This window comes from Anopheles moucheti, chromosome 3 (genome assembly GCF_943734755.1).
Source record: "Anopheles moucheti chromosome 3, idAnoMoucSN_F20_07, whole genome shotgun sequence".
Lineage (NCBI taxonomy): Eukaryota > Metazoa > Arthropoda > Insecta > Diptera > Culicidae > Anopheles > Anopheles moucheti.
In genome coordinates this window covers 68,887,004-68,899,428 of record NC_069141.1, presented here as the reverse complement: position 1 = coordinate 68,899,428, position 12,425 = coordinate 68,887,004, and the positions used below count along the sequence as shown (strand labels likewise).

The 12,425-nt window shown below is 45.4% G+C and overlaps 1 protein-coding gene across 4 annotated transcripts in view; it reads right to left on the bottom strand.

The window, feature by feature from the left end:
• Positions 1–12,132, bottom strand: part of LOC128303800 (protein phosphatase 1 regulatory subunit 12A) — a 64,987-nt gene extending 52,855 nt beyond the window's left edge. For all 4 annotated transcript variants that reach the window (XM_053040863.1, XM_053040864.1, XM_053040865.1 and 1 more), the window contains exon 1: positions 11,361–12,132. In XM_053040863.1, coding sequence (XP_052896823.1) covers positions 11,361–11,615 — 255 coding nt within the window. In that variant the 5' untranslated portion in view covers positions 11,616–12,132. The remainder of the gene's footprint in view (positions 1–11,360) is intronic.
• Between the last annotated feature and the right edge of the window lie 293 nt (positions 12,133–12,425).

Below are 12,425 nucleotides of genomic sequence, written 5' to 3'. Positions count from 1 at the left end.
AGTCGCTTGTGCCGCTCGCGCGCTCCGTTCTCTACCGTTTGCAGTATTTGCTGTACGCGTACCGGTTCGAAGTATATCAAATGACAAGTGGAGATCGACAAACTGGTAACTGGTGCGAACAGGGATGAAAAAAGATCAAGCACAGAACAAGATGACTCCGTTGCTGCTGCTGCTGCTGGCACGAAATGGGGCTCTCGAGTGGATCAAAACCCTTTCAAGTACACCCGGCACTGATGACGTCTTTTGCGTGCGAAAGGGCCTCCCAACCGGACACACAACAACAGGGCTTTACCGTGCGCACCCGCCGGCAAACGATATCCCAGCGTCCTCTCCACTAGAACCGGGCGTATCGAATGGCGACAGAAAGGGGGGCAGAGCGACGGTGAAAAAGATGCATGCGTAGATGTGAGCAGGATGAAGCTACACCAGGCAAGATGAAGAGAACCAGCAACCGCAACTACGAACCGCGAAGGCAAGGTTATGTGTGTACGGCATTAAGGTGAAGCCATTCACCGAAATGCCGGTGCGATTCCACACGTCTGACACACTCTCCCCGCTGACGGCGGGTCGATTCGCGCACATGCAACCTTCGGGAGGTGTAACATTACGAAGTGCAAGTGCAACATTTTACGTGCAGCGCACCATGTCCGGATGGTTCCCAAAGGATTCTTGGCGCTAGATTCTTGAAGGGGGCTGTGTTGTAGAAGTTTGTAGATGTTGCGCTATACTCGAACCGTGATTTAGTGGGACCTCGTTGAACCTATTCTCGGTACCTCGGAGATTGCAACCCAACCGGTATAAACTACTGACCCAGAAAGGACTCGGAAAGGGTGATGTTAACCTTACCCCTCACCGAAGGTGCAACGATCCGGACAGGCAATACTTCACTTTATTTTGACAATAATTGTCATACTTAATTAGATAAAGGTGTACGCGCACGAATGCGTCGGTGCTTGCGATTCCGTCGTGTCGGAGGCCCGATGATCACCAACGATCACCACCACCACCCTGGAGGAGTGGTTAAGCATGTGTAACCCCTATGTGGTAGACCGTGGCGAATACCTTCGGTACCGAGTGCAACCCTGGAACTACTCTACCAGTCCGGCACATATTGGCTACCTGATTTATATGCGAAAGCCCAACTTTCCCCCCTCTCACAATAATACGCCCTCCCAAAGGGGCATCACCTCTTCCCTTCCGAAACCCTTCGATTGCTCTCCCTCGACAACAATAAAAGGGGCAACCCAAGACCTCAGAAGATCAGTACGGTCACACACACAAGTACGCAATAATGTCGCCTCAGACAGACACAGACGGTTGCGAAAATTGCGCAGAGAAAACGCGAAGAGCGAAGGCAATTGTAAGATCTCCCCGCACCGCACCCTTTGCGCCGTCACTGTTGGGGGGCTTCCTGCAAAACTGCTTCCCTTTTTGCTATCCAACACACGTGTGTACGTGTGCGCGTGTGTGTGTGTGTGCATGCGCAGCAACAAAAATGGCGAATAAATCACCTTCCTAACTACGCGCGTGCGCCACCAAACAACCCTGACACCTTAATGGATACATCTTGGAGGGCTTGGAGGTTTCTTTCTTCTTTTACCACGCTTACCACATCTTGATCCGTCGTCGTCGGCGGTGGTGGTGCAAGGAAATGGCAGGAATTTGGTGATCGCACAGACAGTGGAAGGGCTCCACGGGTTAACCTCGGTTTGCGGGTGGATGGGATTGGGAGGGGAGGTTCGTTCCGCGGGTGTGCGGTATCCCGGGGTTCCCAAACCGGGAGCAAACCGACATCCGAGGCACGACGATGCCGTCCTCGAGGTTGTTCTGACCCATTTTCTGTAAGCCCTCCCCGCGTGTATGGAGCGATGCCGGCACAACCGAACGCGCAAACAAGAATTGAATTGTAGCAGTCGAGAGATTGATGCATGCCAGTGTACTAGGACATATGTACTGGATGAGCAATTGGAGAATTGTTTCAGTGTGATCACTTCTTAAAAATAAACTTAAAACTATCAAAACAATTCTTAAAATCTGAGCAAACCCCCGATGTTATTCGCTCTTTCTCTTTCTCTCTCTCTCTCTCTCTCTCTCTCTCTCTCTCTTTTTCTCTCTGTCAACGATCAGGACACTACTCTGGATATATACGGACGCGTATCGCATTAAATGGCAGAGGCGAAAACCGCACCCCACTCTGACATTGCGCAGCAGTACAACAACAACAACAACAACGACAACAAAACCTCCCCAACGCAGAGACTCTCTCATTGCTGGGTGGGGCGTGGGCAAGGGCACGAGTGTTGAAATGATGCAAAATGAGAGTTTTATTAGCTAATTACGCCACCGCAGCCACTGCACCAACCAAAACCCAACGCACCAGCGACGACGATGGTTGCGGTGGGAGTGGGCGAGCCCGGTAGAAATTGAGCTCGGTTTAAGGTGAGACGGCAGTAAAGCAGTTCATCTGCAAACCGCGGCCCAAAACCTTCACTGGCTTTTTCAACCATAAAGATCACGATAGCGATTCCGCTGAGGAGTCGTAGTGGGTCTATAATCAAGCCACTTCCTTAAGGCATTCACGGCGTTACTGCTCCGTTGGTTGCGAGGTTCTTACCCACTTCTCCTTCTACTGTGCGCATTTCGGGAAATAATTGGCCACGAGTGTAAGATATCTTTAACCGCCCAGAGTTGCACGGATTCTACCGGGGCCACAATCAACTGCAGGCAGCGTTGGATGCTACCCATTTACTTCCAGCCAGCAAACGGGGCCGCGCGATCTTCAGCATCATGTTGGCGCATTATGTACCGACCACTGCCGATCCCGAACGCGCGGGTACGGCTAAATACTTCCGGAGTGCTTTGCGCACACTTTGCGGAGTGCTACCACGAGGTAAAACCGCGCCGCGCAAAACTCACCTTCACCCGTAGATTACGCTTTGGGAGTACCAAAGACAGCGAAATGATCGGAGCGCAGAGCTGCACAGGTTCGGAGGAGCAGTAAAATAGGGATGCTGGATACATTCGGCTTAATTTATCCACTCTCCCAATCTTCACGCAAGATTAATTTAGTTATTTCAATATATGAAACGAACTTCAATTGGAAGCATTCCAACAGCATAGAGGCGAAGAATCGTACTTGCTTATGACCTTTGGAGGTTTAATTCTTGCGCAATTTGGAAAAATATTTAACATCTTCGTAATAGTCTGCAATCAAATAGACTAATTATGTTCTCCTTTAAATTGATATCACTTTGCAATGGCAATTGGCAATGTGCTCTGGATCTAATGCACCAATAATTGGGAGCAGAATTCTTTCCGGTCTTGACCTGCAATTAGCGAATGGTTGGGTGCTCAGTAACAAACTTCAATGTATTAACAACTCCCGAAGGCAGTCCTGCACATGATGCATAGAACATAAAATACCAATATTTTAACGCAAATAAGACGTGTTGTTGAGTCATGTACAGTCAAGTCTCTCTAAGGTAGTACCTCTCAAAGCTGCAAAGCCTCCCTGACAAGGCATTTTCTAAATCGCACATACTATTTATACACCAATGTCTCCCTAAGGTAGCCGTGTTTTGATGCTCGCTATTGACAGCTCGAGGTGGTTGCGTTTACAGAGTACGGTTGAATATTTTTGCCATACATGAATGGTATATCATCCAAGTGTGTTTGTCTCCCTAAGCCTAAAGTCGCTGTAAGATAGCGATCCCTTCGGCTTGCAGGTTAGAGAGACTTGAATATATTACCGATTCACCTATTTGACGTTTGATGTGGTCCGGTCCGATAACTTCAGGCAATAATGACAACAGTAAGGCATTACACGATAAATGATCTATTATTTCTTCTTCTTCTTTGGATCAACAGCATCATCAGCCATCTTTGATTTTTATTTTCACTTAACTTGATTCTCCGTTCTGCATACTGTAGATTATTCCAAATGGAATTTCTCATCAGTCCTGTTGTGTAAAGAACGACGCCGCTATCAAATACATCACCGTGCCGCTGCCTATATATAACCTACTTCATTGTTACGCAATTATGCAAAGAATATTTGGCTCAAGATTTTGCTCAATAATCGCTTGTTAATTTTTAGAAACCTTCATCAATTTTCAAGCAGGCAGACAGGATGAAAAATCAACGATTATAGTGTATTCTTAAAAACTATCACCTAATTTCCCTTTGCCAGTTCTTTTTATTTCTATTCTGATCCTAGCTGGCTAGGATCCTAGCTTCATACTGATCGACGACGACAACGCCATCTACCGTCAAAATGTTGCCAGATTCAATCAGACCGTTATCTGGCAAAAAATAATTTTTTAAATAGAAAAAAAAAACAAGATTTAAATAAAAAACTAGCACATGTAATTTATCTCTTCTGTGTTCCCTTTTTGCTTTCGAAATCGATATAAGAAAAGGCTCGCGTGATCGCTAATAACATAGACCTGAGTGGAGAGTATTTACCCAGGCCCCGTTGTTGGTCACGCGCAAAACATACAAATCCAGACCAAAGAAACAAAACAAATCAAAATAGAAAGAACAACACACAAAAGCCCCCGTAAGGGAGGTGGTGTACATATATGTGCGGGTTTACATCGAACCCACCCGACCGTGAACCGTAGAGATTCAACCACGGAAATAGAGACCCAACTAATGCCCCGTAGGATTTTCCAGCGGATTATCATGATACCATATTCTCGCCCAGTGGTGCCCCGCTCCAGTGGTTTGGTGCCTGGTGCCGCGTGTTAAAATCCCGCACACCGTGTACTATTTCAATGCTCCACCATCACCCCCCCGAGAGTGACCGGTTGGCCCGGGGGATGGGAATTACAGGAAAAAGCCAGCGGGGTAGGGATACGAGAATTCAATCTAAAACCATTACCATTGGCAAGCGCGTATTGTTGTTGGTTTGTTTTTTGTTGTTGTGTGTGCACAGTGGAAATGGCAACACCATAATCATAGAGCATGAAAATCGGAAAACAAGGAAAAACGCATATGCGAACCTCATAAACCACTGTGTGCGGGTGCGCAAGGCGGTTGAAATAACAAACATGCAGTTATAACGGTAGTGCAACAGTGTAGCGGCAGAGGTGGGAGGGTTTGTACGGGGAGGGTGCTGTTGCTTGAGCATAAAACAATAATTATGCTGTTGTTACTGCGTTCTACACCAGCGCGGACACTTGCGCGCTGCGGAGAGTACGAGAACGGGAATGGTGCAAGAGATGGTTGCGATCGCGAGGCACTGTTTGGTTGGTGTAACCTTTAATGGCGAACCGTACGGAAAGCGAGATGAAGATGTAGAGCAACGCAAGATCAAAGCAGACAGAACTAGCAAACCATACACACATATCACGCTGGTCGTTTCCCGGGGACACGACTGTGAGGCGGGACGAGATACTATTTTACGACGTGGCCATTATCCTTCGGTGCACACAAGTGAAAGCACCAGCTACAGAATGGGAAGAAGAGGGGAATTCAGGGAGGGTGGCGCTGGTAGGCGGAGATTCGCCCGCGGAATTCAACCGTGTGCCGATCGTTATAAACCGATCCAGATGTGTCGATCGTAAAGCGAACAGATCTCTCCTGGAATTGATCCGCGCTCCGTCCCCGATTCTACCATGCATCGCCGCACCCAAACTAATCCTGCCTTGTTGATCGATCATGACCACCGCTTACACTTGTGTTTGCATTGCTGGGCATCAGGCAAATAACGCATCGCTAGATCGGTATCTGGAACGGGAAGTAGACCGCGGCCAAGCATATTAAAACTCGCAGTCCATTGGCGGAAGGTGCAACTCCAAATGCGCACGATCGCGATCATCCCCTTGATTCATTCTAAGAAGGTCTGGTTTGACTGGACTCTAATGAGAACCATTTCTACTTCGCATATGTTTTCACATCGTTTCACGTGCCAAAGATGCGCGGTACCAATCGCTAACAGTACTTTAAACACATAAGAAATTAAATGTTTCATTTTATTTGCACAATCCCTCAACAGGTGTTTTTGCATTGAACTGGTAAAGGTTGGATCGATGTAGATCTGAGATCCTTCGTACTTTCTGGATGTCCAAAAGGAAGATGATTTTGTTTAAAGAACTAGAAGCTTCGGAAATATGCGAATTGAGAAAACAGATTCGATTTTTGCTTGAGAAAGTTCCAGAAAATGGGAAAGATTCTATATCTATCTAGACACATTCTAGCTCTTCAACTTCCAATTTACTAGAATTCAGTAGTACATAAAGGTCATAACTGTAATAAACTAGTATTGTACCTAACGATGCCCGGTGGGATATCATATTTGGTAAAGGTTACGTTTTCACACGACAGGACCGGTTTCAAAATCCCATCCGGACCAACACCCCGTACTTATACTATCTTTTTCTAGGCATCTGGGCACAACAACCTCAAAAGGGCATGCTATTTCTGGCATTCTTTGACTTACTTTGATTTACTCGTAACTGGACAGTCAGTCCTGCGTACGGGATGAAGGGGTCCTGTCCTGTGATGATCGGCGCCGCTGCCATAACACCACCAGGCCATCCCAAGGACTGAATATCTCGCTACGGATAAATAAAGTCGAAGAGAGCTAGAAATGGTAGGCATAGGTCTGTTGAGGTTGTTGTGCTCGTAAAGCAGATGTTGTACGAATATTTTGTGTACAATTACCCATACGAATCTTCAAAATTATAAATAATGTTATACGAATCTAAATATATTCAAGAATATCCAACGATTCAACAGCAATAACCTGAAATTTCCAATCGCATTTAGAATGATTCTGATTGCAATAACAAATTTAACTGAAGAGTTTAAGGATCTTCAGCTATTTATCAACCTTCAGTACCTCATGAATCTTCATAAGAGAGTTTTTAAGCGAATTGGTCCGTATAAATATTCATTCAGAGTCTTCTTTATCGGAACAACAACCTCAACAGATCTAAGGCCTGCAATTTCTGGATTTCTGTGACTTTATTTACCCGCAGCTGGATAATCAGTCCTGCGTACGGGAGATCGACCCGCTCCGATCGTGCGAAGATCGGCGCCGCTACCATCATGCCACCGGACCGTCATTCAGATTAATAAATATTAAACAGCTTCAATGATTTAATATAAAGCATTAAGTGAATATAAAGCTCACTTATGAAAAACATGATTATAAATTACGTCCTATTACAAACTCCATATAGCTGCTGTTAAGTGCCAGTAATAATTCGCAATCCAGATTTTCGTTGCTACCAACCGTCGTTTCATACACGATTAAGTTTTGCTATTATCATTTTGTAACACATATGTTTACCCAACCGTGCGCAATACTTTCTCTGACGTGTATACACGGGGTGTTGGTTTATAGAAAGCATTCTCTTACCGAATACCAGCCCCAAACGGTGTGCTGAACCTTTCCAAACCCAGCCTTTGGTGAGCACCACCGGATGGAAATAGCAACTAAAAATTTACAAATCAATAATTGATCTCCCGCCGGGGCCCCCAAAACGCTCGTGCTCGAAATTATATTTTCGCCTCACAGTCACCCAGTCCACTAATTGCATCTTATCAGTGTACCAAAAGCGCCATCTCTAGCGCATTTCCCTTCCCTTGCCACCTGGATTGATGAAAAGCAGTGATGAAAAGGGAGAAAACATATTCGTTGCGCCCCCCGGTACAAACAATGCAAAAACCTGACGTGCATGCAAAATCAACCGAATGCAACAAATGGCCTCACCATTACCTTCACCCATTCTCAGGGCACACATGATACGCGAGAAACGGTGGGGGGTAGGGGGGGACAAAATAAAACGCAAACCTCGCCATCCGCACTCGGAGCCAGCCTAGTCGAATTATTTTTTATTTTATTTCATCGAAAATCTCGTAAAGGGTTTTTTTTTCTTATTCGTCGCCGCTCGATGGACCGATCATCATGATCATCAAGCAGCAAACACTGCAAAGCAGCATTAATGTGCGAGCGGGAAAGATGTGCAGCCGACAACACCCCGCCGCCCCATTGCGCTTCTGCTCTGGTGCTGGTGCGGCATGCGCAGCAGCAGGCAAGACGGAGACAGGATTTTAATGTGAATTTTGATATGTGTGCTATGGTTAATTTACGGTGCAAGCTCCGGTGCACGAAGATGGCCGTGGTCGGGGCGATCGAATACGACTTCTTGTTCGCACCGGGGTTCTCTTTTTGCAGCTCTTGCTTCCACAAGGCGCGAGACACGTCGCAAAGCGGTGTACCAACTGTCAAGCCGAATCGGTATCGAAAATATCTCCATGTACATGGGCTTCAACCCCCAAAACTGCCCAAACCCCTTCCTGAAGAAAAAAACCCACCCCTCCCCGTTTCCCCGCCCCGTGGCATGATGATTGTGCGCTGGTAGCTTCAAAAGGAAGGATCTTTCACACACAAAAAATATATACATATATTGAGCATACGGCGGACAAAAATCGTACACATTGAAAGCTTTTACTGACCAACAATCGTTCCGCCCGCGTTGCAAGATTGGTCTTTAAAGAAATTTATGCTTTATTCAATGGCTCAATTCATTCATTCATCGCAACTGACCTTTTACAACCCACAGCGATCCGGGGAGAACCGATCGTCGAAGAAGATGGCAAACACCCGGACGGAGACGCGGCGTTGCAGTGGTATTGAATGACAAGTGGGTGAGAGGCTGCACGAACGTGGTTGCATTATAATACGCTACCTTGCTTGCGCTTTTCTCCACCGTGCGCGCGATGTGCGAATTTTGCTTGGGTGACTTTTTTTTGTGCTTGTGTTTTATTGCGCTTGAAAGATGAGCGATTCGTCACGAAACTTTATCGATCGCGCGGCAATAGATGGCCAAAAGCTGTAAAGTATTTGTCGTACCGGGTCGTTAAGCAAATAATCACTTAATTAGCTATTACTAGCAATGCACGTATCGCCCTTCTGCACGTGCCAGTGTTTCCAAACACGGCAGTATTATCACAGTGGAATATTTGATTATTCGGGTGTCTGGTTATCCGTGCAGCATATTCTATATTCCATATATTTGGCATATTCCACGCAACATCGTTGTCTAAAAACATGAAAGCCACAATTTTATAGGATAAGAAGAGCTCAAATCCTAAAAAAAGAATTAAACTTTCATTTACAACAATAAAACAAACAGGAAAATGAATTATACAGTAAAAACGTCTTTACCCATGATGGCTTATATACGCTAGATTTTATCATTTAAAGGAGATGTGTCTATTATCCGTGTTATTCGATTATCCGGCACACGTAATCCCGAATAGCATTTAAAATGAAGGAGTTGGGCTAAAAAATAATTTTTGTAACCGACCACTCCCAGAATAGACAAATGTTTTCCTATTTGAGTCACACATTTATAGTTATCTTCGAATAAAAGCTCGAAGAATCGCCTTTTTAGGCCGTCAATGTAATATTTTTTGGGAATCCTTATATTCAGACTTGTTTGACTTGTAATATTGAAATGTTTTACCCGAGTTTAATGTTGCTCCTTATTCTACACAACAACAAAATAGTTCAAACGTTCATTCTCTCCATAAACATTTAGATAGCGTTAGTCTTCAAACGCGAAAACCCGACCACGGATCAGCTTCCGTTAATGTTCGCACAGAGAGACAGCGAGAAATCTGATCAGATAATATATCTTTCCGTTAGCCCTGGGCCACGGCTAGCCGGTCGGCCACACACCAGCTGGCCAGAAAGGAAAACCAACGCCAACCCCATAAACAATTTACTTTGTTGCCGCTTACCAGAAATCTCTCTTAACATTTTTGCACATTGTGTGTGTGTGTGTCTGTGCGGAACGATGGATCCAAAAGCGTTTTGCTTTTTTGGGCGATGCGGACAAAGTTAAAAAGATCTGCAACAAAACGCAAGACACGCGGGACGAAATTATGGCCGCCAGGCGCGTGAAAGTCACCAACCACCAACGGTGCCGGGGCAATGTAAAACCGAATACATACACCACCCGTGATGATCTTGGGGGCGCATCGCGAAACCATACGCACCACAACCGATCGGCTTCGTGCGGAAAATGCGTGCTATTCTTGTTTTGAACAGAAGCTAATTATAGCAAACGAAAATCGCAAACACCGCAAACCCGTGGTAGCTGGTTTGGATTATTTGGCCTTTTGGCAAAATTCATCCGCACCCATAGATACGGTGCGCAATGAGCGGTTCTGTGGTTCTGCAATGTTTAAACGATATGATAAAATTGATTGGTTTTTCGAACCTTTTGACTGCATTTCCAGAAAACCATGATAACTAAAATGATCTTGCAAGGAAAATGTTGGTTTAAATCTATTCCGATATTTGCTTCCATCCAATCACTAAGGGGGCGAAAATGTAAACAAAGAATTCACATTTACTGGAAGGGTTACATCTTTCGACAAGGAAAATAAAAACAAACCCCCCATCAAAGCGCATGTCCGCGTGTTCTGTTGGAATCAAAGCCTGGAACTGCAATAAGGAACACAAATGTGTATAGGTGAGTGACTTGGGCAGAGCACGGAGTACCATCGCATCCTGTCGATGGCTTCCTGCAGCTCCTTATCCTATACGCCTTTTTTTCCTCTCTCTTCATATCGACGCCCCATCAATGAACCAGTGAATGAAAGAAAGCAGCTGCACGATGGTGAAGCCTGCGCGCGCGCGCGCGCCTGACATGATTTGCGGGTTGTGGAAGGTGGTTTAAAAAGCCCACCCACCCCCGGCGGCACAAGCAAAACAACAACAAATCGGTGAACTACGTTGGCGGCATCTATTCGGTGAGTGGCAATGTTTATATCGAAACACACGCACTCGAAATTGCGCGCCCGCAGTAGCAAACAAATGTGTAAACAAAGGAATGATGTGACGCGTCCTTATCAAATTGCTTATAGGATGCGTTCAACTAGCATTTTTAATTCCTTCTCAGCAAACAGATGCAGGACAAACCTTTTTATATTTTTAGTTTAAAATTTGTATAAGAAGAATTGAAGATTTCACATCATCGAGCCATAAATATGAATGTTGATAGCCATGAGCTTTGATTGTAGCTGAACATTGAAAAGTCTTCGATATTCTTTTTTTAACAAAATCGCTTCAGATAAGTTATACAGCAGAGTGAGAACTAAGTAGGTATACTCATTATCTCTCTCGAAGCAACATCAGAAACCTCAGCTGGATACATCTCAGTAGGAAGACTTAATTCTGGAACTGTTTTAAAGCGTCCACTGTTTATCTGTACCTTAATTCACACGTAGCTGAACATTCAGTGTAATACTGATGACATGTTGCTATGTAATATCGCACCAAATTATCGTTAAACTAAAATCCTAGCAACCATATCAACTCGTAATAACATTCTACTCACCTGATGTAAAGCGGTCAACCCATCCACGTTGGCCGTATCGATGTCGGCTCCATTCTTAAGCAACCACTCCACTTCCTCCTTATCGCCGGCGACACAAGCCGCTAGGAAGATGCAGCCGGACGAAAATTTGATCCGCCGGGATGACGGGCTCTTCGGGACGCCGCTCAATTTTTTGTTCATCTCCGACTCCTCCCACCGTTTCAGCTGTTCCGCCCGCTTAAATTGGGCGGACGTGTTCCGGTTGTCTAACGACATGTTGGTAGCGTTATAGCGTATCTTCGAGATGATGATGATTCAACTGCACTTAATCCCTTAACATACAAAACACCAAACACTGTTTCGCTAACGCACTTATTACAATTGCTTATCTATACGTAGGAAAGCTTGCACGATGCACGATTTTCTTTTGCACAAAACGCAAGATTTGAGTAGGTGAATCTGTATCAAATTTTTCTTTTAATTCACAGCTAGCAACACACAAGCACTGCACTAAGGAGTATACTACACTCTTCGTTAATCACGCCTGTACTGGCGAGAAGCATCCGCTCGATAATATCGTTTCGCAAAGGGAACCTTTTGAGATAACCCTACTTCTTGATGCACCCACCAATTCTGGCCAGCCGGTGTGGGGTTAGTGTGGTGGTGGTGCTTACGGTGACACTACCGACGGTTGCAATCTTTGCCAATGGAGGCTGCTGCTATTGCTGCTGCCCGTCGTCTAGCGACTACCAACAGCGACGAATCGGAAACCATAGACGCACACATCACCTTCCTGCTTCCTGCACAAACCTCCCGCTCCGGAGCACTAACTCCGGAAGGTCAAATCAACTCTCGTTCCGCTGTTGCTGTGATTTTCACTATCACACACCGACCAAATGGCTGCTTTTCTCCATATGCTCCAGACGGTGTACGAATCAACAACTTCGGATGATGCTAAAATTAGAGAGAAACACTGCAAACGGAAAGCGAAAACATGACGTTAAAAGAAAATCTTAGCCTGCTATTCGTATCATCTCTTGCATTGCGGTACTACACCACACTGCACCACCATAGCAGGCGCCACCT